At 46.0% G+C, this 25988-nt stretch overlaps 3 protein-coding genes and 1 non-coding gene across 4 annotated transcripts; all 4 read left to right on the top strand.

Moving 5' to 3' along the window:
* The first annotated feature begins 9778 nt into the window (after positions 1–9778).
* On the top strand, positions 9779–9887 carry MIR7786 (microRNA MIR7786). The gene has a single exon (NR_127078.1). It is a non-coding gene; the product is annotated as a microRNA MIR7786 (primary transcript).
* A 4755-nt stretch (positions 9888–14642) lies between these two features.
* Positions 14643–19067, top strand: LOC100839108 (aminoacylase-1). Its single transcript, XM_003572327.3, has 5 exons — positions 14643–15233; positions 15939–16391; positions 17237–17374; positions 18123–18362; positions 18580–19067. Exons 1-5 carry the CDS (start codon positions 14841–14843, stop codon positions 18691–18693), a joined length of 1338 nt encoding a protein of 445 aa, XP_003572375.1. The 5' UTR covers positions 14643–14840; the 3' UTR covers positions 18694–19067.
* A 148-nt stretch (positions 19068–19215) lies between these two features.
* LOC100838804 (pentatricopeptide repeat-containing protein At2g03880, mitochondrial) lies at positions 19216–21846 on the top strand. The gene has a single exon (XM_003572326.4). The coding sequence runs from the start codon at positions 19289–19291 to the stop codon at positions 21215–21217; it is 1929 nt and encodes a 642-aa protein (XP_003572374.1). The 5' UTR covers positions 19216–19288; the 3' UTR covers positions 21218–21846.
* A 141-nt stretch (positions 21847–21987) lies between these two features.
* Positions 21988–25063, top strand: LOC100824514. Its single transcript, XM_003574710.4, has 2 exons — positions 21988–22381; positions 24382–25063. The coding sequence occupies exons 1-2, from the start codon at positions 22202–22204 to the stop codon at positions 24553–24555; spliced, it is 354 nt and encodes a 117-aa protein (XP_003574758.1). The 5' UTR covers positions 21988–22201; the 3' UTR covers positions 24556–25063.
* The last annotated feature ends 925 nt before the right edge of the window (positions 25064–25988 follow it).

Raw genomic sequence — 25988 nt, 5'->3', positions numbered from 1 at the left:
AAGCTCCTCCTTCCTTCTGGCCGCCACCTGCACTGCCCCGGGACGGGAGCAGCAAGCTCGGGTCTTCTCGTCGTGGTCAGTGCTCCCCAGATCGGTTTGGGTTTGTTAGCGTTTCGGGAGTACGTGAGCAAAACGAGAACCAATCTCTTTATCCGTTTGCTGCCGATCCTCCTTTCTTATATAGCACTGCACGACAGGGGACCAGAACCATCGATTGGTTTGGCACCCCCGATCAGGGTGCGTTTAGTTGAGATAAGGCCACGAACGTTGGTTCGTGGGCCCCACCCTTATCCTAATCCCATCTTACTCAGTCTAAGCCGAGACCAACCAACATTCTCCCCCTTAATCGTTAGGCTTATTTACATTCGTCCCTTTCCACAGGAATATCATACCAAAGTAAGGTGTTACAATGACCGATAATATGTCTTTGAAACTCAATACTTATAGTATTACTATATAATAAATTGGAGTTGGTCGGATTGCCGCGGGCGCCGTACGTCAACTTCATTAAATTTACATGAGTATGCCACCGCGCCCCCTCTTGTACGTCCCGATGCGAACCCCCCTCCCTTCGTAAAAAAAACCCTCTCTCTTGTCTACCTGACCAGCACTCGCCGCCTCCTTCGACCGCTGCTTCTCCTCCCTCCGCCGCAAGCCTCGCTTCTCGTTCTACACGCCGCAGCCGCCCTCCTCCTCTACGAGCGCCGTCTCCGCCAGGAAAGATCTATGGACGGCCCATCGCCGCCGCGCTCCTCCCCTGCGCACGCCGTCATGGAGACTGGATCCGCCGCCGCCGCCATGGATAATAAACAGTCTGAGAGAGAGTCGATGAGCCAGTCCATCGGGGAAGATGAGGTGGACGAGCCGTGGAGATGAGAGAGAGGCGACGTGTCTCTGAAGTCGCTCACGCACGTGAAAGTCAACCATGGCCGCCGAGGCAGCAACAGCAGAAGAGGCGCCGCATGAAGCGGCGACAGCCCTCGCGAGCTCGCTGCAACCGCACATGGCCTTGGCCTTCTTTGCGTTGGCTGCGTGCACCGTGGCGAGATCGGCAGAATCGGAGCGTCACCCCTCTTCCATGACCATGCCTCATTCCCTCTTCCCCGACCACGGCTTGCCCCGGTTGCCCTGTCTCTAGAGGCGAAGCACCGCAGCTAATGAGGCGTAGTCCGACGAGATCCAGGCAGAGACAAGGAGATGTGGGGTCAGTGAGGACAGAACGATCCACTGCCTTGTGCTTCACCTCTCATGAGCTCCTCATTCAGATTCATTCCTTGATTCAACAAATTCAATGAACTCGGCCTCTATTAGGACATAGGGCGATGGAGATTTTTTTTCCTTTTTTCTGAGATTCTGTTTTGGTTGTTTGTTCTTTCCAGATATTTGTTCTTGCATTTTTTTTATGACAGATCTTGTTACTTTCCATTCATGGTTCAGATCTTTCTTCCAAATGTTCATGTTTCTGATCTTGTTTCATTTATTTCTTGCAATTAGTTCATGGTCAGGGAAGACAAAGAGGAAAGGGAGATTACAATTAGAATATAATAAAACCATAAGAGGAGGAATAGCAGGAAGAGATTTGGCCAATCTGAATCAGCCCAACCCGATTCGATTTCCCAATCAATAAGTATCTTTTGCATCTGTTGTACGAGGCCACCTTGTGTATTTATATAGATGTACTCACATCCTTCAGTTTTTTAGTGTGTTAGATTTATATGCTTTGGGCCGGGAAGATTAGAATCCTTAGATAGTGTATACAAGTGACGACCATCTTGTGTTTGGACCGTGGCAGCGCACGAAATTTCCACTATACTTATAGTATAGCAGCCTGTTTCAAAAGATAACATTTTTCTTATTGGGAGTGGTTCCCTTTATTGGTCCCTTAAATTTCCAGGATCATTAAGCTTCCAGTAGTCCCATGCCGGCAACATGATCACAAAAAATACTGGGTGGTGAATCCGCAAGCATATGAGTGGTGCTGATATGCTTGACATCAATGGTTTGATCATGGATTCTATCTTTCACAACATGATACTTTATGTCAATGTGCTTGGCAGCAGCACTTGACTTGTTGTTACTTGTATAGAAAACCGCGGGTTCATTATCACAGTACAACGCCAGTGGTTTAGAAATGCTGGCTACCACTTTAAGTCCGGGAATAAAACTCTTTAGCCATACAGCCTGCCCAGTGGCCTCCAAACATGCTACAAATTCCACCCAGTGGCCTCCAAACATGCTACAAATTCCGCTTGCATCGTAGATGAAGCAGTCAAAGTTTGCTTGGAGCTTTTCCACGATATGGCTCCCCCAGCGAGTGTGAATATATAACCTGACGTGGATTTCTTAGTATCCACACACCCGGCAAAATCAACATCTGAATAACCAACAACTTCCAGGTTATCAGATTTTCGATACGTTAGCATGTAATATTTAGTACCTTGCATATAACGCAAGACTTTCTTTGCGGCCTTCCAGTGGTCTGGTCCTGAATTCGATTGGTATCTGCCAAGCATCCCGGTAACATAAGATAAGTCAGGGCGTGTACATACTTGTGCATACATAATGCTTCCGACAGCTGAAGTGTAAGGAGCATGCTTCATTTGATCAGTTTCAATTTGGTTTATGGGGCATTGAATGTCCCAAACTTATCGCCCTTGACTACAGGAGCAGGTGAGGAGGAGCACTTGTGCATATTGTATTTCTTCAGTACCCTCTCAAAGTATGCTTTCTGTGATAGTTCTAATGTGCATTTAGACCTATCTCGATGAATCTCAATGCCAAGGGCATATGAGACTTCACCGAGATCTTTCATATCAAAATTAGATGACAAAAAATTCTTGGTTTCATATAGCATATCCTTATCGCTACATGCCAACAATATGTCATCCACATGTAGGACTAAATTTGTGAAGCGACTGTCTTTAAATTTGACGTATATGCAGTTGTCCACAACATTTTCCGTAAAACCTAAAGTTCTGATAATCTTATCGAACTTGAGGTACCATTGTCTTGAAGCTTGATTCAAGCCATAGATTGACTTCTTCAGACGACATGCTAAATGTTCTTTCCCTTCCACCACAAAACCTTCCGGTTGAGTCATGTATACATCTTCATTTAAACCACCATTTAGGAATGCCGTTTTAACGTCAATTTGATGTAGCTCTAGATCATTATGAGCCACTAATGCCATAATGATTCTAAAAGAATCTTTGGATGACACAGGAGAAAAAGTCTCGTTGTAATCGATTCCCTCTCGCTATGTAAACCCTTTTGCGACAAACTTTGCTTTAAATCTTTCGACATTCCCTTTGGAGTCATATTTAGTTTTGTAGACCCACTTGCAGCCTACCCATTTAGCTCCATTGGGAATTTCTACCAAGTCCCAAACATTATTTGTGTCCATAGATTTCAACTCTTCCTCCATGGCAGTTACCCACTTAGACGAGTTTTCGCTTTTGATCGCCTCCTTATATGAGGATGGGTCCTCCACCTTTCCAACATCATTTATATCATCACTCATAAAAGTGACATAATCATCTGGGATGGCCTTCTTTCTTTCACGTTGTGATCTTCTCACAGGAGGTGATGGTGGAGGATCATTTTCTGATTGAGGATCCTCATTTTCTTGGTCTCCAGTTGGCTGGGGACCTTCTTCTGTTTCAGGATCTCCATTTGGTTGAGCGCCTGAGCGACGAACCTCAGGTTCAACATTCCGTGTCACGTTAATATTTCGTATTGGGAAATAAATCTCTTGGATGGCCGGGGATGGGACACATACCCGTTTCTCCTCAAGATTAATTTCCCTTATTTCCGTGACTTCATTATCCTCAAAAAATACCGCTTGTCGGGTCTCTACAAATTTAGTGGTGTGACCCGGACAATAAAAACGGTATCCCTTTCCAATATGAGGGTATCCAATAAAATGGCAACTTATCGTTTTTGGATCTAATTTCTGAAGTTGTGGATTGAAAATTCTTGCTTCTGCAGGGCAGCCCCCCACACACAGATAGTTCAAACTCGGCTTCTTTCCCGTCCACATCTCAGGTGTGTTCGGTGTTGACTTTGTTGGAGCGAGATTTAATATGTGCGCAGTTGTCTTTAAAGCCTCCATCCATAGGCTAACTGGCAAACTTGCATGAGTGAGCATATTTCACACCATATCCATGAGTGTGCCCTTGCGACGCTCAGCCACACCATTTTGCTGAGGTTCACCAGGCATTGAATATTGGGCAACAATCCCGTTCTCAGCTTAAGGGTCCGCATATGTCAGTATGAATTAATTCGAGGACCCATGAGGCTCTTGTAGCTCCCTTCTTAATCGTTTTTTCATATTTTCCTTTAATGCAGTCAATACACTTGTCTGCATCTGAGAAGTCTAATGGGAGAAGAATTTCATTTTTAATAAGGCATTCCATTCTCCCCCTCGAAATGTGGCCTAAGCGACGATGCCACAATTTTGAAGAAGTACTTGTGTTTCTCCATTTCTTCTTAGCATTACATTCATCATTCAAAACTAACATCATTCACATTTAAAACATTAACCAAAGAATTAAGCATTAACATATATAATTTGCCTCGTCTGACACCGAGGCCAACGTCATTATTACAATATTTGATAACGCATCGTTGATTTACAAACAAACATGCAATAGAAATATCGTCGAAGCAAGAAACTTAAATTAAATTCCTACTTAATGTAGGTACATAAAGGACATTATTCAAATGTAGATGAAAGCCGCTGTGTAGCTCCAATGTGAGAGTCCCCACGGCTTCAACATCGGCTTCCTTCCCATTGACGAATTTAATGCTTCTTGTTCTTGCCTTTATGGTACGGATCAAACTTAATCCCTGCAAGGAGTTTGCAACATGAATGGTTGCACCTAAGTCAATCCACCATGTATTTTGAGAAAAATCAACATACAATGATTCATCAACGAAAGTAATTTCATCATTACCTCTCTTTAACATCCACTTGAGGAATCCATGGCAATTCTTCCGGAAATGGGCTATCTCCTTGCAAAAATGGAAAGCATTCTTCACATCTCCAGCAGAGGTGCTGGCAGCATGGCCCTTGCCCTTTGGAGCAGCTTGAGTATCATTTTGAATGAACTGCTTCTTTGGGGCCTTTGAAGAAGATGCCTGGCCGTCATGCTTTCTCTTGGAAGAGCCAACATGAAAAGCCTGGTCCTTTGCCTGTTTCATGATCCTCTGTTCCTCCTCAACAACTCGAGGAGTCATCTCCGCGAGCGACCATTTTTCTTTCAGGAAATCGTAATTGATCTTGAACTGATCAAATTCTGGAGGGAGAGACTCTAATATCAAGAGGATTAGGATATGTTCATTAAGAACAAACTCCAAAGCCTTAAGCTTGGAAGTCGCATTCACCATCCTCAAGATATGGCCTCTTACATTTCCTTCAATCACATACTTCTCAAGAAGCTTGCCAAGAAGCTCTCGAGAATATACCTTTTCCGAACTTTTGAATTGTTCTTCAACTACTTTAAGAAATTCTTTAGCAGTGCCCTTGTCGGGGAGATGTTAGGTTCGTTGCATAGGAAACAAAAATTTCCTACGAGAAGTGCGGAAGAAAACCCAAGAATATATATACTAGATGTATGTAACAAGAGGGATCATGAACACCATACCCTCGTAGACCGCTAAGCGTTACGATCACGAGATCGTTGTTGGTGTAGTGGAACTTTCAATGAGATTAATCTCAGTGCCGAACGGACAGCACCTCCTTGGTATCCACACGTTCAGCTTCACGTTGTCTCCTCCTTCCTCGATCCAGCAAGCGAGAGGGAGAGGTAGACGAGATCCCGGCAGCACGACGGCGTGGTGACTATGGTGAATATTCTCACGGACAGGGCTACGCCGTGCGCGTGAGAAGAGGAGGAGAGGAGGGCTCAGGGGAGAGAGATCCAACTGAAAGCTTGGGGTGTCTCTCTCCCTTGCCCCCCCCCCCTTCTATTTATATAGGGGTAGAGGAGGCGTGGCCGGCCAGGACTATCCCGTGGCCAGGACTCTCCGGCGGCCAGGACTCTCCCGCGGCCAGGACTCTCCTCCTGGCCGCATGGGCCCTGTGGGCTAGCCCCTCGGCCCATTAAGGCCAGGGTGCTCCCTCACAGGCCCATTTAGCCCAGGGATAGGTGGGCCTCAAGGTGGAACCCTCCGGATCCCTCCGGAACCTTCTAGAAGCTTTCCGGTCAAAACCGGGAAATATTCCAAACTTTCCAGAACCCTGAAAACAACTTTCCATATATAAATCTTTATCTCCGGAACATTCCGGAGCTCCTCGTTGCGTCTAGGATCCCATCCAAGACTCCGAATCATAATTCGATATCATCATCATTTATCTCATCTAACCCAAGCAACATGAAACGTTAAGTGTGTGACCCTACGGGTTCGAGAACATGTGGACATGATCAAATATCAATAACCAATAGCGGGACCTGGATGTCCATAATAGTTCCCACATATTCCACGAAGATCTCATCGGTTGAACCACTATGTCGAGGATTCAATTAATCCAGTATCCAATTCTCTTTGTCTCGCGATATATTACTTGCCCGAGATTTGATCGTCGGTATCGCCATACCTAGTTTAATCTCGTTACCGGCAAGTTCTCTTTACTCGTTCCGTAATATAATACCCCCGCAACTAAACACATTAGTCGCATGCTTGCAAGCTCATTAGGATGTTATATTACCGAGAGGGCCCAGAGATATCTCTCCGTCACAAGGAGTGACAAATCCCAGTCTTGATCCATACAACCCAACAAGCACCTTCTGGGATACCTGAAAAACACCTTTATGATCACCCAGTTACGAGATGACGGTTGATGCCCACAAAGTATTCTTCCGGTACTAGGGAGTGGCATGATCTCATGTTCTAAAGAAATAATACTTGACATAATAAAACATAAGCAACTTAAACTTAAGTGACACGATCAAAAGCTATGTTTAGGTTTGGGTCTGTCCATCACATCATTCTCCTAATGATATGATCTCGTTATTAAATGACAACACATGTCTATGGTTAGGAAACCTTAACCATCTTTAATCAACGAGCTAATCTAGTAGAGGCGTATTAGGGACACGGTATTTGTTTATTTATCCACACATGTATTTGAGTTTCCAATCAATACAATTATAGCATGGGCAATAAACATTTATCAAGAACAATGAAATATGATAATAACAAATTTATTATTGCCTCTAGGGCATATTTCCAACAGGAGAGCCCCGATGATATCAGGGGAGATTGAAGTTTTCATAACAAGAAAGGCGACATGATTTGAATTGTCACACTTCTCCAGCTTTATTCATAAGCATCAAACCTGGCAACTCCAGTAGCTGGAGGCTTAGGTTTCTCTTCCCTGAGAGCATAATCGAGTCCATTGACCCCAAACTCATTTTGACATGGGACTTCCAATTCTGAAAGTTGCTCCCCGTTAGTACCTCAATGTTGTCATAACGCATCAATGTAGCGGCTGTCATTATAACATAAGAAAATCATAAGTTAAATTGCATGATTAAAAATTTACGTTGGTAGATTTATAAACATGCAAGAGTATACAATTCTAAGTCATATCACCGTTGGGCAGAAAAGACAAAGAATTGTAGCAAACAAAATGTGGCAGCTCATAAATTAAAACAACGTTGGTCAGAATTAATTTTAGTGCCAAAATTTTACCAAATTAGACATCAAGAATATACATTAGTATTTTAATCATTAATTGATGCCTAAAAGGTAAACATCATAGGACAAATAAAATATTCCAAATGAAGCATCTCGTTGGTTCAACCTCATTCAAAATAATTAAATGTCCAATTTGTGTCAGCAAGAAAAATTTTGGGCCATTTTCCATCAATTAACAGTGCAAAACATATTAAAAGAACATCTTATAGGGTAAATGCACTGGAATTAAAGAAAAAACAATAAAACCTCATTTTGGCCGAAATTGGGCCGGCCCACTTATTTCCCACGCGGGCGCAGCGGAATACATAAGGAACTGCGTGGGCCATCTCAACCTAGGCCGAAGCCCGTGGCCAAAATTGGCCCAACTCTTTCCGCAAGCCCATCAGGAGCCCTGCGTGAGGGCAGACCCAACGGCTGAGGCATTCCTCCGACGGAACAAAAACGTTCCCCCTGGAAAACCCTAGCCGTCATTTCTCCTCTCCCCGACCCAACATATCCGGTTCTTCCCGATTCGCGCGGCGACGCCCATGGAGATGCGCTCACGACCGGCGGCAACGACGGCGCAGAGGCTGCGCTCACCGGAGCAGCGTGCGTGGGTCGACACCCCGCGGGCTCCTCTGTCAAGCGTGGACTCCGGCGCCCGTTTTCCCTTCGGGTGGCGAGCATTTTGAGGGGCGCGGCGGCCGGCCGACCACATGCCGGCGAGCTCGGCGTCGTTCCCACGAGCCGGAGCGACGTGGTGGCGGCGGGGGCGCCCTCGCATGCTGGAGTTGCCATGCGGCTCCTCCCCGAGGAGAGGATAGGCGCCGCCACGGCCCGTTCATGGCGGCCGGCGGCCAGCGGCGGGTCATTTGGTTCCTGCGACGGTCTATGGAGTCCAAGACCCCACAAGGCCCGTCCATTAGAAGATCCCGCCGAGGTTAGTACAACATTTTATCCCGAAATCTTTTGATTTGGCGTTCTAGAGTTCGGGGAAATTGGGGAAAAATTCTAGGGATTTGGATTTGGTTCCCCTCCTTCTAAAATTCTTGCTAACCGACATGCGTGAGTGAGCCAAAATTACCCACGGCAAATTAATCCGATTAGAAAATTTACATCATTAACAGTGTTAATCTAATCTTAATTAATCCTTAATCATGCAAGATTAGCACTAACAGAAAATAATTAAGCAACATTAACCCTAATCGGATTAACCCATAAACCAAAAAATTAGGCTCTAATAAGAGCACTAACAGTAGAGAGATTAAGATGATTCATACGTGCGATGGAGGAGGACGCCATTGCTGTGGAGTCGGTGGAGAGTTGACGCAGTGGCGATGCCGTAGAGGAAGTAGTCGGTGGAGGTGTTCTGGTGAAGCTCCTCCTTCCTTCCGGCCGCCACTTGCACTGCCCCGGGACGGGAGCAGCAAGTTCGGGTCTTTCCGTCGTGGTCAGTGCTCCCTAGATTGGTTTGGGTTTGTTAGGGTTTCGAGAGTACGTGAGCAAAACGAGAACCAATCTCTTTATATGTTTGCTGCCGATCCCCCTTTCTTATATAGCATTGCACGACAGGGGACCAGAACCATCGATTGGTTTGGCACCCCCGATCAGGGTGCGTTTAGTTGAGATAAGGCCACGAACGTTGGTTCGTGGGCCCCATCCTTATCCTAATCCCATCTTACTTGTTCTAAGCCGAGATCAACCAACAACATGAACGACGGATGATGTCTGTTGCCATAAACATAAGTGTTTGTCCTCACGGGATTTATTTCTGTCGTGTTTGCTTATCTAAGAAACTTGCGTGTGTGGGTTGCGTTTACGGCTGATAAGTTGGTCAAACCGAAACGGAAAGGTACGAATGCTGCCGTCATTTTAAACGCGCAGAAGATAAATGCAACCTCTGAACCATATCATACCTGGAACATTTATGTCGACCGACGTAAATGATGCAATGTTGTGAAGTTCAAAAAAAAAAAGCCAATGCTGACCTTGTACGCAGCTGTGCATATGACAAGCGTGGTAAGCTGCCGCGTAATGAAAAAAAGATAATGAATTATATCGTTGGAACAAGGAAAACCATTATTGTATTCCAATATAAATCTAACCAATGTGTCTGTGTCTGTGTCTATGTCTATGTCTGTGCACGCGTGTGTTAAACTGCAGAATTGCACAAACTGTGGAGTAGTCGGCAGAGGAATCACTGCGAATTCATAACTGATCGCCCGCACAGGCTGTTTTAGTTGCAACTTGCAAGTTGTTTCGTGATGAGAAGCCTGCCAATCACCTCCTTTGTCATAGTAATGTGGAAACAAAGAAAAACAAATGGCCGTACGCAAATAGAATCGGATCAATGGTGCTATATGTGGTATGCGCGTGTTATGTATCTGTGTCCTTTTTTACATTTGGTAAGTTGCACATAGATGTAAGAGTTTGTACGAAGTAATGATACATCGTCATAAGTGCTCCCCTCACACAGATGCTTGTGTGCGGGGTCCACTTACCTGGAGCAAAAATCGCGTATGAGATAGAGCAAACACAATAAAGTGATGCAAGCATGTCATAAATGTAAAAGAAAACTTGCAAAAGAATTGTACATTTTTCATCAAATGAACATTTATGAACCTGTGTGATGTGCCAGGTTATACGTGATTGTGCTCTTGATACACAACCCACGCTTCTTAAAGAAAAAGAACGTTTGTGATCGCTAAGCAAATGGGAAGAGGCAATTTTCGGTGCTTTTAACACACACAAAATAAACAAAACAACAAACTTGTTTTTTCCATAAGCTGTTAAAAAAACTTTCACAATTTTTTTTCCACACACACAGAGAACGGACACCAATGACTCATTATTTCAGTACTAAAAGTAACCGACATCTGAATCTTTCTTTGCATTACCGGTGGGCCGAGCGGGAGAGAGATCTGCGTGTGCGTGGAGCCGGAGCCGCGCGGGATCCTCGGCGGGCGGCGGGGCGGTGGCCCTTGGGCCTTGGGTGGCCTGAGGCAATGCACCGAACCGTGTCGGGTCCGCCCGAGGCTGCTGCGACTGCAACTGCCTGTTCCCTGCACGCTCCGCACCCACCCTCTGCAGCCCACTGGTCCGTACGATCGATCGATCGCGCCCTGACCGTGCGCTGCGCCGCACCGGTCGAGCCAGCAGCTGACTTTCTGCGGTCCGGCTCCACCGCGTTTAATTCGTGGTTCCGTTCCATTCCCGTCCAATGAGGGACCGGGAAAGCCACGCCAAACCGCGCTTGGTTTTTCTTCTCTCGATTCGCAGCCTCCCGCAGGGGTCGTCTCGGCCGGTTCTGCTCTTGTCTTGCGCCGCGCGCGACGCGCGGTTCTGCCGGCTTGCTATGCAACGCAACGGAATGGATTGTCACCGTTTTTTTTTCTTTTTCTTTCGGAAGAGCGGACGTGTTAACTGAAAGGCAGGCCGTCCGGTATGATCCTATTAACCGGTGGTCGAATTAAGCGGTGGTCGGATTTACACCGCTGAACATGACCTCCTTTTCACTTTAATCTTTGGGAAACCTTATTTATTTTTTATCGGACGTATCCATGCTACAGATCACTCCGCGCTTTTTTTTTTAGCAAACTCTCTCATGGATCCTCCAAACTTCCCCTTTTTTTTATCTCGTAGAGTCTATTTTTATCTCTTAAAAAATTTCATCCTTTTTTTTATCCTTATCTATACCTATCTAAAAAATACGGTCCATTTCCTTCGCCACGCGTTTTTGTTGCTTTCCTTCCCTCGCCTCGCGCAGTGCGTCCAGATATGCCATCGTGCCCGCCCGCCTGATCGTACCCCCTTAGCCCCACTAAAAAAATTCTCACGCCCCACCACTCTCCGATCCCCTTCTCAAGCGCATCTGCTCCGACGCATCCATGGCGGACGTTGCACCTCCGGCGTCTCCATCGGCTTTGGCGGCACGCGGGGCGACGGCCTTGATCTACAGCCATGGCCCTCCCCCGTCCGATCCCGTCGATCGTCGGTCAGCGCCCCCGCACCTGCAGGCTGCACCATGTTGCTCGCACATGAAACAAGGGTTTCTCTCACCTTGGTAGTCCCAACGGACCGAATCAGCTGCCGCGGCGGATGGCGTGGTGACGCCGGCAGGGGGCGTGGCAGCATAGTGCCGGGCAGCGGCAGCCCTGGCCTGGAGGCGGGGGCTGCTCGGAACGGAGGCCACCACCGGCTACCTGGCAGGTCACGCGGCAGCAGTGGGGAAGGGCAGGCGGCAGCTGCTCCGAACGGAGGCCGCCACCGTCTTCCTAGCAGGTCGCCCGGTAGCGGTGGAGAAGGGTAGGCGGTGGCCGCGGCTTCGAATGGAGGACGGTGATGGACTGACGGTCGGCGGCAGCGGCTGCCTCGAATTGGCAGCGGCTTGAGAAGCACGAGCTGCTTCGCGAAGGAAACGGCAGCGTTTCCGTCTGCTCGCCTTTTTCTGAATTTTTTGAAATTTCTGACTGCAACTGCTATGTTTTTCTTCAGTATACAAGGGAACTGATCACTGGTCTCTACTGGATCTCAATCGGATTTGTACATGCATTAGTTGCCGACAAACAAACAAAAATTTTGCCAAAGAATGGGAAGGGAGGAAGAGCACAGCTAGAGTGTGTAGTAAAGGGACACGTGTGAAGGACATAGTTGGTTGTGTCTACATCTGCAATAAGGTACGTAATTGAAATTGGCAGCTGCGCTGTGCTTGGAAGTAACGTTTGTGAAATAAATTCATTACCTATATATCTTTTCTCAAGATACGATGGAACAAATTAAACCGAAGATACAAACCGATGGCGAGGAAGGCCGGAAGGAAAGCAAATGGAAGACATGTCTATATCTTAAGTATAATTTTATTAGATATATATCTTAAGTATAATTAAGTACAACGAGTGGATGTTCATCGAAATTACCAGCATGCCTGACTGCTTGTCTGGTTGTATGTTCACCTGATAGTTGTATAAGAAAAATTGATTTTATATCACACAGGATTTTATAGTCAGCCATGATTCTGTTGACAGTGTTTGAAATTTCTCAAAGAGGAGCAGACGCGTTGGAGGTTCATAGTTAGGTTGTCTTCAGGTCAATTTTAAGGTTCCGTAGCAACGCACGGGGACATCTGCTAGTTTCAGAACTTATAAATTCGGAAGCATTTGTCCTAGTCTAAGTTGGAGCAGTATTTCTATGATCTGGACCGGTTCTCATCCCCACAACTCCAACTCAACGGCGTGGGTTTGTTTTTCCCGGCCCGAATACCTCGTCATTCTGGTATTTTTTTTTCAACAAATCCATGTAAATTAGTATTCCCTTCGATTCTAAATCTTTGTCACACGACAACAATTTAAAATCGATGGAGTAGCTCATAAGTAGCTTTAGCTCTTGTGTACATGGAAAACCCATAGCTTTGAAGGCAGAAACGTGACAAAATTAGTCCATGGTTGCAAACTTCATAAAAAAACACGTTCAATTGACAAGTGCAGAAAAATCATGTACCGCCCAAAAAAGAAAAACAACAACAGATTTCTCCTCCTCTCCTACGAATCTCACCCCCCCCCCCGTCCGATCCGGATCTCGCCAGCATGCCGCTCTTGGTCCTCCACTAGCTCGTGCGCGTCGGCGGGGTCCGTGTGCGGAAGGAGGATACAGACCCGCGGCTCAATTGCGCGCCCCGACCGCCGCCTCCACCGGCTCGTGCGCACCGTTGGCTCCCCGCGTGACTTGGACGGCGATGGGATGAGCCTGAGGCCGGGATGGCAGTGGCCTCACGCAAGGCAACAGAGACCGCGTTGGCACGAGCCATCGGTGGCCCTCCCGACGGGCAGTGGTGCACGGCGAGCAGTGGCCGGACGCGATGGGTGGGCGGCGCGCGGGCACAGCGGACGGGCGGACAAGGCTACGAGAGGGCGTAGGCGGGCGGCGCACAGGCGTACCGGGCGGCGCGCGGGAGCAGGCGGCGCGCGGGAGCAGACGAGCGGCGGGAATCTACGGGCAGAGGCGGTGCGCACAAGCGGGCGGCCGCGCATGGTGGCGCGATGTTCAGTGACAGGATGAATCGGGACGGGGAGAGGAGTTGCGCTCAAGATGGATGGAGAGGATAGTCAGAGCGAGAGAATTTGGGAGAAGTGATTTGAGAAATAAAGTACGAAGTAGGAGTAATAGGAGAGCAGGGCAAGGATCCATTAAGCAAAATTTTATACTGTCGCTTGCTTTATGTGATGGCTGCTGCTGCTTGCTATTAAATCATCACCACACGGGGGATCGAGCGGCTTGGACGGATGGAAGTTATAAACGTTATCATTGCTATGTTCTTCATTATTCATGATTATATTAAGAATCACTTTATGAATTCAGCAAAAAAATTGAAAGACGCTCACACATGACTTTTCAAGTGTGGTGTATGTGAGAACAGTCATAACCTGGAAGTAGAGAACAAAAAACTTAAGCATGTGTCATTTTCTCTTTACATGGGATATAGAAATAAGATAAGTGCAAAAGAGAAACTTGATCAAAGTATACATATGTGCTCATGAAACACATCAACATTTAACTGGACATTCTGATACAATTTCCCGTTGTTCCGTAGCAACGCACGGGTCTTTTGCTAATTTAGATATGTTCTCAGTTAAACTTAAAAATGTTTGACTATGTTTATATTTAAATGATCAACATTTAATATTTACAATACCAAATAAATACAACATGAAAACATATTTTATTATGGAAATAATAATACTAATTTGGTATTTGTAATATTTGCCATACTTTTCAACACGATCAATAAAGCACGCATTCTTGAAGGAAAAAAAAGGTTTCTTGGATAGAATTCTTATTTCTGGTTCGATTCTCACTTCTTGTTTTTTTTTACGTTGGCACAATGGCATAGAATCCGATTCACCTGTTTCCACGTCAGTCGCCAATTACTCTTTTTTTGGAAGGGAGTCGTCAATTACTCACAATTATCAAAACCAAAAAAAAGGTGAAAGGATTCCCCTTCCCACCAGGCCACCACCAGTGGCTCACCGCAACAACTCCGAAGTCCAAACCCGTCTCCGCCGCTCTCCCAGCACATCGTCGCGAACCTCCCACCCCGCAGCTCTCTCATCGCGCTCGCCTCGCCAGTAGGCCGGAGCAAAAGCCTCGACGCGGGCGCGTCCCTCATGGCGGGATTCACCGGGACTCTCCTCCCGCTCCTCCTCCTCCTCTCCGCCGCCGCGGCCGCGGCCGCCTCGCCGGCGCCGTCGGACGCGGTGTCCCGGTTCCAGGAGTACCTCCGCATCGACACGGCGCAGCCAGCGCCGGACTACGCCGCGGCGGTGGCCTTCCTCCGCGACCAGGCGGCAGCCGCGGGGCTCGAGGCGCGGACGCTCGAGCCCGCCGCCGGCAAGCCCCTGCTGGTGCTCCGGTGGCTCGGCCGGCGGCCCTCTCTCCCTTCGATACTTCTCAATTCCCACACCGACGTTGTGCCTTCGGAGCCGAAGAAGTGGGAGCACGCCCCATTCTCCGCCGCTCTCGACGAGGCATCTGGCCGCATCTACGCCCGCGGCTCCCAGGCAAGATCGCTTAACAATTTAGACTCGTTTCCTGTGATTTGCGTATAATCGTTATAGCTGTAGGCTGTAGCCTCATACGAACGTAGTTATATCCCAGTGAAGCTTCTTGGTTGCCAACAGTTCTACTACTGTTTTATTACTCAACCAGGCTGCTTGATCCATGGCTAAGCTGGAGTACTTTCTACTTGATCTAATAAACTATGCATCTTTCTAGTTATGATTCGTGATCTCTCATGTGTCAGATAAGTGAATTTTATGACTGAATTTGCTCACAGATGTTCTCTATGGATGCTGTTTCGGAACTTGCGAGTTGTGTCTAGATTCATTCCTGCTGTAGAAGTGTAGAGATCTATACTTCATGTGCCATCGTGTCCCTGTCTGTGCACTTGGTTCGGATGCAACCGCTATTACCTGAAATATATGAAAGCCACCACCTATGGTTGTATATGCACGTCTCTTGTCCCCAATTGTCCTTTTCCGGAACAACTTAAAATTATCGTTTCTCCTTTGTTGTCTAATACTAGTATCTAGCTAGATTTAGATTTGTGGTTGGAAATCCATGATCCTTTGTTGACCTTCTAGGGTATATTCTTTCTGAAAAGTGAAAACTGCTAGAAGCTAGTACAATGCTGTGTAATATGGTATTACGTCTATGTGTTTATCTTATCTAAGAGATACGATTTTTGCTGTCGCCCATGAATGTAGGACATGAAGTGTGTGGGGATGCAATACCTTGAAGCCATCCGACGTCTCCGTGATGCGGGATTTGTCCCTGATCGGAATATCTACATAACATTTGTCCCTGATGAGGAGATTGGTGGACATGAGGGTGTTGAACTATTTGTCACATCAAAGGAATTCAAAGAGATGAATGTAGGATTGGTTCTTGATGAGGGACTTGCATCCCCTGGGGAGGAGTATCGGGTGTTCTATGCAGAGCGTAGCCCTTGGTGGCTCATTATTAAAGCAAAGGGTGCACCAGGGCATGGTGCAAAGCTGTATGATGGTAGTGCAATGGAAAATTTGATGAAGAGCGTGGAGGCTATCCGGAGGTTCAGGACATCTCAATTTGATTTAGTTAAGTCCGGAGAGAAATCTGAAGGGGATGTTGTATCAGTGAATTTTGCATACTTGAAGGCTGGTACGCCGACTCCGACGGTTAGTTGATTCAAGTTTCCTGTTTACAATGTAGCTTGTAATTGGAGTTGCTGCTTGATCTTTTACTAGATCCTGTCAGAAAATATTTACTAAAGATATTTTTTTGGAAGAAAATCCCATCAGAAAATATCAGTAGCTCCTGATTCCTCACTTATTGCTAATTTGATGTCCCTTTGTTGATTAGCCTATCTCATCTTTTTAAATCCATTTTTAAGAAGATACAATGCATAGGTTTCATATTTGGTATTCGTTAGAATTGAACACTAGGATCCATGCTCAAATATCTGTTTTGCATTGATTTAGTTTAATTTTTCACGCCTAAGAATTCCAGACAAGGTTAGTTTCTACCTGTAGGCTGTAGCTGAGGTAAGCAATAAAGGAATTACCCACCTGCTAAAAACAGAGGACCATATGCTTGGGAATACCTTCGTTATTTTCATCAGCATTGTAATTCAACAACTAAGCTATTTTCTTCCCAGTTGGTGTTGTTTAGTAACATTACATCGGAAGTTTTTTTTTTAGAAATATCATCAGTAATTCACCTGATACTTTTTTGTTCTGCCCATTCATGGAGTCATAGAATTGATTTTCTTTTTTTGTTCTGCCCATTCATGGAGTCACAGAATTGTACTCAGCTCTCAAAGTTCATTTTTTCAGAAATACACCATTGAGTTCACAATCATCATTATCTCTCTGATGCTCTTTTGTACTGTCAATTCCTGGATCAATTGCAGATTATTTTTATCTTGCTCACATAGAGTATGTAGAAATGAGAATACTTCATCCAATTCACCTTGATTGACTGATGTTTCCAATTAATTAGTTTATCTTCGCTATTCTCTCAGGGTTTTGTCATGAATCTACAACCATCTGAAGCAGAGATAGGTATTGACATCAGAATGCCTCCTAATGTTCATATTGAAGCACTGGAGAGGCGTCTTGCTGAAGAATGGGCACCTTCTTCACGCAACTTGACCTTCGAGGTATGACATTCTTGATAGGGCAAATACTTATGCAATATGAACATATTACCTTACAATCTTTGTTTTAGACATCTTGCATCCGTCTATGATGTTTGTTGCATTTTGGTCTTCCGTCATGGTGGATAGCCCATCTGCAAAGGTTTAAGTTGACATTGTTTTTCCGGGCTGTAAACCTTTTGAGTTCTTTTGGGTAGAAAGGCAAGAAACCTTTGGAGTTACCTTTTAGTTAAATTAGACACAATTAACTTGACAAGTTTACTGTTTAAGGCAACTAGATTTTCAGAACAATTGAAGAAGTATCATTTTCTTGCAACTCTTCATTCAGTTGAAGGGTTGAGGTAATTATTGAGGTTTGCATGTTAGTTTGTATTTGCGACATTTTTTGGGTGCTTAGGTTGAGGCTGTTACTTTTACTATCTAGCTAGTGTGTTAAAAGACTTAAGTCATGAATATTTGATCTGGTCACTGAAGTATAACTAAATCTAGTTTAGTTTGTGCCTACAATAGATAATGTGAAAAGACAATGCATTGCAGAAAATTCGCCAAGAACGAACATTATTTAATCAAGGGGTGTGGACTAACATATTAGTGTTACGTTTTGATGAGCAAAACAACAAAGGAACATTTCAGCTGAGATTTCCCTTTTATTTTGAATGCTGCAAGCTTGCGAGTAATACATGTTTGACCTTTGTTGCTTGAAGCTCAAAGAAGTCCCTAATCATGTTTCTTCTGGATGTCTATTTGACAGTTTAAACAGAAGGGCACTGTCTTTGACAACTTTGGGAAGCCAGCCATGACACTTGCTGACAGTTCAAACCCATGGTGGCCTGTGTTTGAAGAAGCTGTAAAGAGAGCTGGTGGCAAACTTAGTAAGCCGGAGATATTTCCGGCGTCTACTGATGCTCGTTACTTCCGCCAAATTGGAATACCAGCATTCGGTTTTTCTCCTATGGCAAACACACCAATACTGCTCCATGATCATAACGAGGTTTGCGTCACTGTGCTCCAGTTAATACACAAGTCATTGAGTTACTGAAATATTATTTAGCCATAACTATAGAACCAGAAACATCAACGTGCACATATAGTGCCTGGCAACTGAAACAAAATCTGAAATAGCAAGGTCAATTGGCCATGCCACTTTTCTTTTATACACAAGAAAACACCAATATTCTTAACGATTATCATTTGCGCATGTCTTGCAGTTCCTGAGCAAAGATGAGTACCTCAAAGGAATTGAGATATACAAGTCCATCATCAAGGCACTGGCTACCCACAAAGGTGACGAAGTCGATGAGGAGTCCAGGGCAGAGCTGTGAGAAAAGATGACCCTTTCCTGCCATGGTGGTGTACCTCTCGGCTCTTGCTGTGGAGTTCAGAAGCATGATCCGTCAAAACGAATGCTTCGTTTCTGCTCCTGGGACGGGAGCAACACGGCAAACACGATCCATGTACATTTCTAATAATCTGACCTAAAATAATTGATGATACTGCATCTGTATAGTTCCTCAGCATATCATACTTCCGTAAGTGATGGTATTGCATCTCTAGTCTCGGCGTAATTGACGTTACTTCTGCTGCCTCATGCGTCACTGCTGTATAAACCTTTGTGGCAATGTCTCTGTTTTTACCTGCTGTATGTGCTGTGATATGTCTTGAAGCTTGGATCTTATTAGCTAATGTTTATCTGAAACTAGCTGAAGTTTCCGGCCTAATCTGAAACATGAATTTCAGAGGAGAAATGCGATCCAAACGTGCCTCGGTTCTTATAACTAAATTTCTCAACTTTGACAAGATTTGTTTATCGCTTGTTTTTGGATCAGAGAATGAGTTTGTTTTTAAATGTTTGGCCGTCTGGATCAAATGTGTTCGTTGTATTTCTCTTGCGCACGACCGAAACAGCTCTAGCCGTCCATGAAATCGCTGCTCAAACATCTCCTTCGCAAGCGTCTCACCGCAGATCGTCGGAGTCGCCGCCGCCTCCACTCCGGCTCCCATTCCCACCCACACCCTCTCGTCTCCATCTTCTCCCGCCTCTGCCTCGATGGCCCCTTCACCGCCGCGCTCGCGCTGCTCCCGGACATCGCCGCGGCCGGCGTCCGCGCGGACCCGGTCTCCCTCTGCCGCCTCATCAAGCTCTGCGTCCGCCACGGTACGGTCGGCGACGGCCGCGCCATCCACCGCCACGTATCCCTTTGCGCCCATGGAGGCGGAGGAGCGACCCACGGCAGCCTCTTCGTCTCCAACTCCCTGGTCTCCATGTACGCCAAGTTCGGCATGCTCGACGACGCGCTCGAGCTGTTCGGCGGAATGCCCCAGAGGAACGTCGTCTCGTGGACAACCGTCGTCGCGGCGCTGGCGAATGCCCCTGGGAGGAAGAAGGAGGCGCTGAGGTTTCTCGTGGAGATGCGGAGGGACGGAGTGGCTGCCAACAGTTACACGTTCTCGAGCGTCCTGGGCGCTTGCGGCACGCCAGGGGTGCTCGCAGCCATGCACGCGGACATCATTAAGGTCGGGCTGGATTCTGACGTGTTTGTGCGTAGCTCCTTGATTGATGCGTATATGAAGCTTGGGGATTTGGACAGCGGGCGCGGAGTTTTTGACGAGATGGTCACCTGCGATTTGGTCGTGTGGAATTCGATCATCGCGGGATTTGCACAGAGCGGTGACGGTGTTGGGGCGATGGAATTGTTCATGAGGATGAAGGAGTCTGGGTTCTTGGCGAACCAAGGTACTTTAACCAGTGTACTCAGGGCGTGCACTGGGATGGTCATGCTCGAGGTGGGGAGGCAGGTCCATGCTCATGTGCTCAAGTATGACAGGGACTTGATTCTGCACAATGCACTTCTGGACATGTACTGCAAATGTGGGTGCTTGCTGGATGCAGACGCCTTGTTCAGCAGAATGCATGATAGGGATGTCATCTCGTGGAGCACCATGATCTCTGGTTTGGCGCAGAATGGGAGAAGCGTTGAGGCATTGAAGGTTTTTGACTTGATGAAAGCTGAAGGACCTACACCGAACAACATAACGATGGTTGGAGTTCTATTTGCATGCAGTCATGCCGGTTTGGTGGAAGATGGTTGGCATTACTTTAGGTCGATGGACAAACTCTTTGGCATTCAACCTGAGAGAGAACACTGCAACTGCATGGTCGATCTCCTCGGTCGGGCAGGTAAGCTCGATGAGGCTATGAAATTCATTGGTGAGATGAAATTTGAGCCAGACTCGGTCATATGGAGAACTCTTCTTGGGGCGTGTAGGATGCACAAAAATGCCACCCTTGCGTCATATGCAGCAACAGAGATCCTGAAACTGGAGCCTGAAGATCAAGGTGCCCGCATATTGTTGTCAAATATATATGCTGATTTGCGACAATGGTCAAATGCTGAGAAGTCATGGAAGACGATGAGAGACCAAGGGGTCAAGAAAGAGCCTGGGCGAAGCTGGATCGAGCTGGGGAAACTGGTCCATGTGTTCATTGCTGGCGAGTTGTCACACCCATGCTCAGATCGTATAGTTCAGGAACTGAACCGACTGATCAGGCGGGCCAAAGACCTCGGTTATGTTCCCCAGACAGAATTTGTGCTGCAGGATCTTGGGACTGAGCAGAAAGAAGATCTGCTGAAATATCACAGCGAGAAGTTGGCCATTGCGTTTGGAACAATGAATTCAATGGAGGGGAAGCCTGTTAGGATCATGAAGAACCTCAGAATCTGTGGCGACTGCCACGCATTTGCGAAGCTCGTCTCCAAGACTGAAGGCAAGGCGATCATCATCAGAGACCCGGTTCGGTTCCACCATTTCCAGCATGGAGTTTGCTCATGTGGCGACTACTGGTAGACATGATGATACACATTGCCGAGGCTCCTGTTGCGACTAGTGGCTTGATTAGAAGTCCCGACGGCATTTTCTTTGTGGCTGATAACAACTTGTAGATTCTGAGACGCTCCGCACCCTTGATCTTCATCTTATACTTGGAGAAACATCCTGTTTGTAAGAGTTTGGAGCAGAAAGGAGTCCGGTTGAGTATTGGCAATGGCTTGACGATGAAAATCCTGTTGGACAACTGGATTCCTGGCATTACTCCGAGCCTGCGTCGTCCTCTTGTGCCACTATCGAGCGGCCAGACTGAATTCTCTGTCATGGGATGTGGATTTGGTCCGTTCCATTTTTGAGCATGGTGTTGCTATCAAGTGCTCCAGGTACCGATCAGCCTTGCTGATCAAGTGATGTTTTTGTTTCCTGGCCTTTCTCTGTGGGCCATCAAGGCACCGGGCAAGATGATCTGTGGCGCTTTGCTTATGACTGCCCCCCGTTTGGTCACTAGATGACGCGCATATATGTCCTGGCCTTGGACGCCTGCCTGTTCTCTAAAAAGGAGGAGCACATGGAGCATGCGCTGCTAAATTTGCCACATGTACACTGGTATTTTTTGGAAAAAGAGTAAAAGTATGGCACTTGTTTTTGGATATTTTGTTTTGTTTTCGGAGACTCAGTAAGAGTATATGCGTATATAGCAGTCAAAAGAACAAGGGCAAAATAAAAAAAAGAGGGGTGGAAAGCAAGAAAAGAAAAGGAGAAAGAGAAAGGCAAAGTGAATAAAGAGGCCCACTGGGCTAATACCCTCCTCCGCTGCCCATCCGCGATCCGCCTCATCCACGCAAACGCCGAAACAGAACAGGACCAGGAAAGGAAAACGCGCCCTGGAGAATTCCGGCGTCCTCTTCCTGCAAGCCCTAGAAGAAGCCATGGTCCGTGGAGGCCGCCGGTGACCGCGGCGCCGATATAGCAAAGAGGTCCGCGGGGGAGGCGAGGCGCGGCAAAATGTCGGTGCGGATAAAGGCGGTGGTGGACAGGTTCGTGAAGGAGCTCAAGGAGGCGCTGGACGCGGACATCCAGGACCGCGTCATGAAGGAGCGCGAGATGCAGAGCTACATCGAGGAGCGCGAGCGCGAGGTAGCCGAGCGGGAGGCCGCGTGGAAGGCCGAGCTCTCCCGCCGCGAGGTAACGAATCCCCTAACCCAATCCGTTTCTATTTTAATTCCTGCCTCCCGTCACCCTGATCAGCATCTGCTGGTACTCTCACGAATTCTCGCTTGAAATGTGAGTATTTCTTGATTAGTTGGTAACAATGTCCTTCTGTTTCTTGTGATCCTGTTCTCCACCAAAAGAGAAAAAAAGAAAAAGGAATCAGTTTGTTGTGATGCTGAAGAAGTACATTGTACTTCCAAGGGATTATTCCTTGCGTTTAGACTGTAGCATTCACGAGGCATCAGGGGAATAAAGCTGGCTGGCCCCGTTCAGTTCTATAGAGAATATAGTCAACCATATAAAGGAGACTGACAGGTGAAGATAAGAATGTAACTAGAAATGTCTGAGAAATTGGTTCTGAAACAATGTCTGAGAAACTTTGGTCCTTATATGGTCTTAAGTGATTAGAATAAAGCATATCAGACTGGTAATCTTTAGTTCTTAAGCACGACATGTCATGATTTATTGTACATGCACCAGAAAAGGGAATGCTACACCTTGGTACTTCGTACTCCCTCAAATCCGTGCCAACCTTTATGGAACAGAGGGAGTATTATCCAACCTTATTACTGTAATTATGGTTACGTAGTATAGAAATTTCCTTGGAAAAAAAATTCCTCGCAAAAAAAACATAGTGTAGAAATTATACACCTGATCGATTGAAGTGTGGTAGCTGAGTCTTGGTGAAATTCTTCTAGGGAAAGCAGAAGAAAATTTAGACTGAAGAACAAAAATGAATTTCTAGCCAAAAGAAAAGTGCATATATATATGGTCCTGGTTTCGTCAATACCAAGTATCCCATATTGTAAGATGACACTAGACAAGAAAATGAAAATCTAAAATAGGAAGCACCTCCTTTGTGTACTGGGAGTGTGGGACTGGTAGAGACGTAGAGGTGACAAGCTGGAGGGAGGTGGGAAAGTGGGAACAAATATGTGTACCCTAGCTAGGGCTACAGGGATCCCATTTTGGGCACATAATCTCATAGACTTGTGCACCCTAACGGCTGGTATGCTTTGTTTGTGAACCTGGGCTAGTTAATCATTTAACTAAAAAGCTAGATTGAACAGCCACATTACATAATTGTGTTATCCATTTTTCCTTATTGTTATTATTTTGAATGGTACATTTCCATGGTAACTGGTAAATGCCAACGTAAGGTTCAAATATTCCTAAGTTGATTACTTAACTATACTCCATTTCGATATGGATTTCCTTTGAGTTCAGACAATAATTAAGGTGTAAGTGAAATGCCAATATGGTCTTTCAGTCATTTCCACTTTGGAGGCAGAGGAGTTAATTAGCTTAGCAAGCATCACAGCAGATCAATTAAAAAAATAGAAACATGCAGGCCAGCACATGAGTAATTAGCTGTCTTTTCATGACATTGATGAAATGCAAAATAATAACATGACTAAAACTGCACTGAAAGCCAAAGTTTTGCAACACAAGTATTTTTAGAAAACTTGGAGCGAGTAAAAGGACATCTATTTTGAAACAGATGGAATACTGAATATGATATCATCATCTTGCTTGTTTACTTGCTGCTTCTCCAATTATGTATCTGTATGGTCTGTTGGGCAAACATCGACATCTTGTAATCATTATTAATAGACAATTGCTTTGTGGGCCAACCAGGGGATAGTATGTCGAGATGATAACTTAAAAGCCAAAACTGAATCATATCCTGAACTGATGAAAGTTTAAACCTAGTGGTGAAGTTTTCAAACTAATAGCAAATCAATATGGTATTTTCCAGTTAGAGCAAAAACCATGCAGCGTGTAGTCCAACAACATTTTCGCCCTGTGGAGTATGCCATAGAGAAACTCGAAACCTTAAATTTTCAACATGGCTCAAGGACCTTTAGGTTTCTGATATCTCCTATTTCCTTTTGGTTTCACTGCTGCTCTGTAGCTCATCATACATGCTTTCTTGACATATAACATGCCATGCTATACTTGGTCTTTTGCAGGCTGAAATTGCACGCCAAGAGGCAAGACTGAAAATTGAAAGGGAGAATCTAGAGAAAGAAAAGAGTGTCCTAATGGGAACTGCTTCGAACCAGGATAACCAAGATGGCGCCCTTGAGATCACGGTCAGCGGCGAGAAGTATAGGTGCCTCCGCTTCTCCAAGGCGAAGAAGTGAGGTATATGAGCTAGGGCACCACTAATCAGGCAGATGCCCGTCGGTAATCCACCGTCAGCAAATTTTAGGCCTCGCGTCTTATTCAAATCAGAGCAGCAAAAAGAAATGCCCCAAGCGTCCTCCCAAGGCCCCAACCAAGTAAAGGAATCTCTTTTCCATCTGTTTGTTAGGCACTAGTCATTTAGTCACTGCTGCCTCCCTCCTGTTGCTAAAATAATTGGGCGATTGAACTGAACGCCACATGAGATGATGCCGGCCTGCCGGTCGATCAGAGTGTCCAGGGCTGCAATGACATCAAAGGTTGTCCAGTTAATCACCAGTACTTCATCACAAGACAGGAGCCATGTTACCTTGATTGCCAGTGTCCATTCATTTTGACAAACAAGTAGGAAGGTTCCCTATTCTTTTGTGTTTCCTTTAGAAAACTTGAGGTGTCCATGTTCTTCCAAACTGATAAATCTTGAGTTTCAAACCGAATACAAAACAGGCTACGCTTTTGTTTACTCTACCCCTAATTCAGTTATACTCCTATAATCTGGCCAAGCATTTGGTCATAATCTGAGTGTCAAATTAGGACCCCCCCCCCCCCCCCCCCCCCCCATTTTCCTCTTGGTGAGAGTGACCACTGGAGGGCTGGAGGCATATGAGACTACGAGTAGATAGATAGGTAGGTGGGTATAGGTAGGTAGCTGCTCCTGATGACGACTGTTACCCGAAAAGCTAGAGCCTGTCCTCCAGCACAAGTTTGTTCTAATAATAAGTGCCTGATGTGTTCTCCTCAACTGTCTGCCCTTAAAACAATCTTCAAATATTAGTGTCCACCATGCAGTTTTAATTGTTATATTTTCTTAAGCATGTGTTTGTAAGAAGTTTAAAAATTACTTAATCCCTTGTCCTTACTTAGATGCTTTCAAACAAACTACTAGGTAGTTATAGTTAAACAGATGGACAGTGTAAGAATATAGTGTCATCGGTTGGGATGGATCTAATAATTGACAGTTAGGAGTACTTCTCTGTGGAATCATGAGGGCTACTGCACGGGCAGCACAGCACATAGTACTGCTAGGACACACATTGGGATCTGCAGAGCAGCATAGGCTGTGCTGTACTCTGCACCAAACAGCCTAGCCTAGCTACATATCCCCTCTCTCCAGTCTTATCTCATATCCATCTCATCTTATCTGTGTTTCGTTTTGAAGCAGCCATGTGCTGCGTGGGCACCAGCGGAAGAAAAGAAACAGTGACCAGCTAGGCGGTTTAGGGTTGTCACAAATTATTCAGCCATCTGCACCCCTGCATCTCACGATCTGTGTGCAACTCGCCGGTCCCTCGTGCCAGTGACAGGGGTCGAAGACAAAGAAAGGGGTGTCATGGTTGGTTGCTGGTGCGAGCAAATATTTGCGCGTGCAACCGCTTAGCTGAAACACAAGAGA

The sequence above is a fragment of the Brachypodium distachyon genome, chromosome 3, assembly GCF_000005505.3.
Source record: "Brachypodium distachyon strain Bd21 chromosome 3, Brachypodium_distachyon_v3.0, whole genome shotgun sequence".
Classification (NCBI taxonomy): Eukaryota; Viridiplantae; Streptophyta; class Magnoliopsida; order Poales; family Poaceae; genus Brachypodium; species Brachypodium distachyon.
This window is presented reverse-complemented; position numbering and strand designations above follow the sequence as displayed.

Coding starts and splice junctions, on each gene's coding strand:
- LOC100839108 (XM_003572327.3), top strand. CDS start 14,841: ATGGCGGGATTCACCGGGACTCTCCTCCCGCTCCTCCTCCTCCTCTCC. Junction 16,392..17,236: donor CTGGTACGCCGACTCCGACG/GTTAGTTGATTC, acceptor CTATTCTCTCAG/GGTTTTGTCATGAATCTACA. Junction 18,363..18,579: donor TGCTCCATGATCATAACGAG/GTTTGCGTCACT, acceptor CATGTCTTGCAG/TTCCTGAGCAAAGATGAGTA.
- LOC100838804 (XM_003572326.4), top strand. CDS start 19,289: ATGAAATCGCTGCTCAAACATCTCCTTCGCAAGCGTCTCACCGCAGAT.
- LOC100824514 (XM_003574710.4), top strand. CDS start 22,202: ATGTCGGTGCGGATAAAGGCGGTGGTGGACAGGTTCGTGAAGGAGCTC. Junction 22,382..24,381: donor CCGAGCTCTCCCGCCGCGAG/GTAACGAATCCC, acceptor GGTCTTTTGCAG/GCTGAAATTGCACGCCAAGA.